This window comes from Penaeus chinensis, chromosome 42 (assembly GCF_019202785.1).
Source record: "Penaeus chinensis breed Huanghai No. 1 chromosome 42, ASM1920278v2, whole genome shotgun sequence".
NCBI classification, from domain to species: Eukaryota; Metazoa; Arthropoda; class Malacostraca; order Decapoda; family Penaeidae; genus Penaeus; species Penaeus chinensis.
In genome coordinates this window covers 16,259,328-16,264,327 of record NC_061860.1, presented here as the reverse complement: position 1 = coordinate 16,264,327, position 5,000 = coordinate 16,259,328, and the positions used below count along the sequence as shown (strand labels likewise).

At 43.5% G+C, this 5,000-nt stretch overlaps 1 protein-coding gene across 39 annotated transcripts in view; it reads right to left on the bottom strand.

Moving 5' to 3' along the window:
* LOC125047807 (trichohyalin-like) overlaps positions 1-5,000 on the bottom strand; it is a 91,166-nt gene that overhangs the window by 22,864 nt on the left and 63,302 nt on the right. For 27 of the 39 annotated variants that reach the window (XM_047646262.1, XM_047646259.1, XM_047646261.1 and 24 more), the window contains 3 exons: positions 4,383-4,430; positions 3,397-3,444; positions 2,722-2,784 (listed from right to left, as the gene is read on the bottom strand). In XM_047646262.1, the coding sequence (XP_047502218.1) occupies positions 2,722-2,784; positions 3,397-3,444; positions 4,383-4,430 (159 nt within the window). The other 12 variants (XM_047646269.1, XM_047646267.1, XM_047646274.1 and 9 more) reach the window with 5 other exon arrangements.

Genomic DNA, 5,000 nt, shown 5'->3' with positions numbered 1-5,000 from the left:
TAGTTTTGTTTGCAATAACTACACACAAAAGAAAATAAATCAATAAATAAAATAGCCTAGCGTGTCCACGAGCACAGTATAAAAGAGCCTTTGGACTAAAAAAAAACGTTTGTTGGCCAAAACGTTTTTGTTGAGGGAAGCAAGTGCTCGCGAGGTCAGAATAAATACATACACGGGCGTCTGACTGTTGCTTGTTCTGGGCTTGGTCACTCTGCTTTCTTTCGAGTTCCTTTAGCTTTCTCTCTATTTCATCGAGGCTGTACCTGTCTCCGGCCGGCTCTTGTCTTTTCGGCGGCTCCTCCTTCCTTACCTCTCTCAGCTGCACGTTCTCCAGAAAGTTCTCTTCCTTCTTGGCGGGTTTCTCTTCCTTTTTTACCTCCCTCAGCTGCACCTGGTCGAGGATGCTGACTTCCTTCTTGGGCTGGATCGGCTCCTCCTTCTTCTTGACCTTCCGCAGCTGCACCTCGTCCAGGAAGCTGCTCCTCCTCCTGGGCATCTCCTCGCCGTCCCTCTGCCTCTCCTTCTCTTCGCTCGCAGCCTCCTTCTCCCGCTTGGCCTTGAGCGCCTCTCTCTCCCGCCTCTCTTTCTCTTGCTGCTCCCGCTCTTTGTTCAGCCTCTCTCTTTCTCTGTTCTGCTTCTCTTTCTCCATTTCGCGCCTCTCTCTCTCTTTCCTCTCCCTCTCCTGCTGTTGCTTTTCCTTCTCCTTTCGCTGCCTCTCTCTCTCATTTTCTTGCCTTTCTCGCTCTCTCTCCTGCCTTGCTCTCTCTCGTTGTTTCTCTCTTTCTTTCTCTTGCCTCTCCCTTTCTCTTTCTTGCCTTTCTCTCTCTTGCTGCCTCTCTTTCTCCTTCTGCTGCCTTTCTCTCTCCATCTGATTCTTCCTCTCCTGTTCTTGCTTCTCTCTCTCCTTCTGCTGCTTCTCCCTCTCTGCTTCCTGCTTCTCCTTCTCCTTCTCCTTCTCCAGCTTGCCCTGCTGCTTCAGGATGAGGCTCCTCCTCTTCTCCTTCTGTTCGTTCTCGTCCTGGATCTTCGACTCCCACCTGTTCCTCAAGGAGCTGATGCTGAGCTTCTCCGGAGGCTTGTTCTCGTCCTCCTCCGCCTCGTCGGCATCGTCCCTCTCTCGCCTCCTCCGCGGGAAGAGGGAGGTGGGCGTGGTCGTGCTCCTGCCATCGCTGAGGTCGTTCGAGGCATCTCCGGCGGGAGGGATGTGCAGCTTCACCATCTTCTCTCTCTTGGGCTTGTTCGAGGGGCCTCTCTCACCCTGCTGTTCCTCGAGAAACAAGGCGTCCCGCTTTCGCTTGTCCTCCATCGCGGGGGGCCTCTGACGCTGCTGTTGTTGCTGTTGCTGTTGTTGTTGTTGGTAAGATTGTGGGCCCGGAGGGTGGTTGGGGCTTGGCTGGTGGGAGGGAGGGAGGGTAAGGGTGAACAATGCGTGTAAAGAGGGCCCATCAACACCAGAAAGAAGTGGCTCGGGTAGAGTCGAGGGGGGGGGGGCGTAGGAGGGAGGGGGGGGGGACTAAAAGAACCTGAATCATGCATAGATGATTCATGCAAATGGGACTAAGCTAATCTTTCTATCTCATGCACTTGGCTTCAATAAAGGCTGTCGGGGTGGGTCATTTTCACTGGCAAATATAGGGCTAAGCTACCAGGGAAACACACTAATAATGACGTGCATGAACTGTAACACTGAGAAGGACAGAGCTACAAGAATGTACTATAAAATGGTAACTGTTTTTTTTTTTTTTTTTTCAATACACTTTAAGTGGTCAAGTTCACCATCTGTTGGGCAAAGTACATCAATCATTCCTCTTGATGATGCGGCACTAATTAACCAGCAATACATATATGCCTCAAGTAAACGACAAAAATTACTAGGGATCTCGTGGCACCGCAGATTGAATGAATGTGGTACATTGCACAAGACCTACATAAACAGCAAATGCAAGTATACCCACACACCCTACGCATAACATACAGGAACCCATACACTAAAAAATACACACCCAAAACGCACAGAATCATACACAGACATACACACAAAACCCGCTAACACATATCATAAAAGAGTGTCTATATAAAGCTTTCTTGTTAGACTTCAGAGCTACTACGGAGATGGAAGAAGAAGAAGAAAAGGGAATAAAAATAAAGAAAAAACAAAAAACAAACGAAAGATCTCCTAAATAACAACTCTGAACTATAAAGAGTCAACTAACCAGCTCTATAGTCTCATCCGGTACTGCGTGTCTAACAAGAGGCATTGCTGATTGAGTCCTTTGAGTAGTTTTGAAGGATTGAAAGGTGACAAGGAAGGAGGGGAGGAAAAAGAGGGAGGAGAAAAGGGGAGGAAAGAGACAGAGAAAGGAGAAGGAAGAAGAGGGGAAAAGGGGTGAGGGAAGGAGGAAGAAGGATAGCAAGAAAAGAATCGAGAAGCGAAAGGAGAGGGACAAAGTGGAATGAGAAGAGTACTAAACAGAGACAGAAGAATGAGAAAGTTAAGAGAGGGGAGGAGGAGGAATGGGGTGAAAAGCTGAAGAGTAGTAGGCGAAGGATGAGAGGAAGAGGAAGAAAAACGGAAAAGGAAGAGAAAAGCGGAATAGGAGAATGAAAAAAAAACGAGGAAAAGGAAGAAAAAATATAAAAAAATGAATAAAAGAGGAGAGATGGACCGAGAGAAGGAAGAAGAGGAAGAACACGAGAAGAGAGAGGATTTTGGGCGCTTACCTGCTGTGGGAACTGCTGCTGCTGCCTCTGCTCGGGTGGCAAGGGGGGTGCGGGGGTCCAGGTCTGTCGACACAGATAAGTGTGCTACTTACAAGGGCGTGGTATCTAGTGTGGCGCGTCCCTGCCAAGGGCTAATTATAAGTGCAAAGTGGTGTGGTGTCTTTTTTGCTCAGATAAAGCACGTTGCTTTCTGAATTGTATGCGTGTGGGTGTCTCAGGAAATGGATTGTATTTGGGTTTCCTTGTTTGTGTTTGTTTGTTTGTGTGTGATAAAAATACACGACACTCTTTAAAAGGGTAAAACAAAACGATATTGATATCCAAAATACTCTTTATCAGTACCTAATCCTTGCACACGTACACAAAGAAACCTTTATGCAGACATCCAGTCGAGAATGCACTTGACATGATGTTTATATATATATATATATATATATATATATATATATATATATCACATCTTCATCTTCGTACAGAAACATTCCACATATAAAAAAATACTAAACAAATACACATATCAGCTAGCAGTTAAGCATTATAAGTAATCATGCATTCACAGTTAAAGGGAAGTCCGCGGGCATTACTACAAAAGTAACAACAAAAGATAAGAAGGGACAATCTCCATCCAAACAAACACACACCAAAATTAGAAAGATCCTTTCGTAAAAAGGTTACCTCTGTTATTTCTTCTCCTGTTGCCTCCCAGTCCTCCTTCTCTGGGGTCTGTGAGACGGCAACAAAGGCTAAGGTTAGTGCTTAGCGTCTACCTTTTGTTTGTACTCATTCTTCACTCCTTCACTCATTAGATTTAGCACCTGGTTAATAGTCTACATAGCCTAAACTAGCTCTTTTGAAAGAATGATTCCACAAAGCAACGTTTTGATTTTGACAATGTTTCTTCGGAATATCGTAATTCTGAAGATGCCAGATGGCAACTTGACTATATGACCACATTGAATTTCGTTGTGGGGGGTGGGGGGTGGGGTGTCCGAACAAGTGAACCTCGCAGCAAAAAGGGCAAAATCATACATCAACAAATCAAGCATTACTCGTTGTAAATCAGACTTGGTAGACGTAAACAGTATGGGATGATGGTGGCGTCACAGTTGGCCGAACAGCGATCATTAGTTTGCGGGTAACGTTTGCCAAGTTCAAATCATAGACCCGAGCCATCGATGTGCCGGACCAACGAATGCCGGACAAGTGATTTTCATCATGTATGTTGCTTTGTGGAATTGTTCATGCTGATTCCTAGTTTTCATCTCATTACTTGTGTTGGTTAGGTTGCAGAAATGTATCCGGCTATGAAGCAGCTGGTTAGAATGAGCTAGATGTTTGCAAGTTCTTCAGGTAAATGCAGCGACAAGCCTACTAGCTAAAAAGCGTATGCTACAAGTGTCAAAAATAAATATGCATGAAAAGTATTAAACTACCGAGAGCACTATGGTCAGAACAGAAAACCAAAAAAAAAGTACATAAATAACATATTCTCTCTAACACACAATCTAAAATCCCGACTCCCAGAAAGTGAAAACAAAAAAAAAAAATCAGTAAATAAAGAACATCAGAGGCAATGCCCATTTTCTATATCCCACAGAAAACGAAGAACATTTCTACCACAGTAAACATCTGTGAGGAAAACGCCGCCTCCTGGCACTTACCAGCGTGGACCTATGGCGCGGTTGCTGGGGAGGTCCTGGGCTCTCGGTCTGTAAAAAGGGTTAGGTCACAAGGTCATACAAGGTCAGTGAACAGAGCTGGTTTTAATATATATTTAAATAAAATGTATGAATGAGAATGGAGCATTTAAACGAAGACATGAAAGGAAAAATTCAGTACTTCAAAACTGTATCAAACTTACGTGACAAAACATTTACTCTCATGCATACATTTTTTCGCTCATGAAATCATATCAGTCCACATTAAATATTTAATATGTTATAGAGATCATCTGATACTGAATGAGGTCGTAAACTGTTAGTTGATTATGAAAATTCATAGTATGAATAAAAAAAATCTTAAGCTGACAAAATTAAAATGCAAAGTCATTAAACAAATGAATGAAAATTGGAACTAAACCAGATAAAAAGATTGATTAAGTTACAACAATGCTAATGATGATAATTGCAATAATGATAATAACAATGGCAACAAGAAAGAACCAAAGAGATTCAAAAAAGGGCAAAACATTTATACATTATTGTTGCATCGATCACACTTAAAACCGCAAAAGCATACTCACGTGCAATTTGGCAGCAAAGTTCTTGGATTGCAATCAT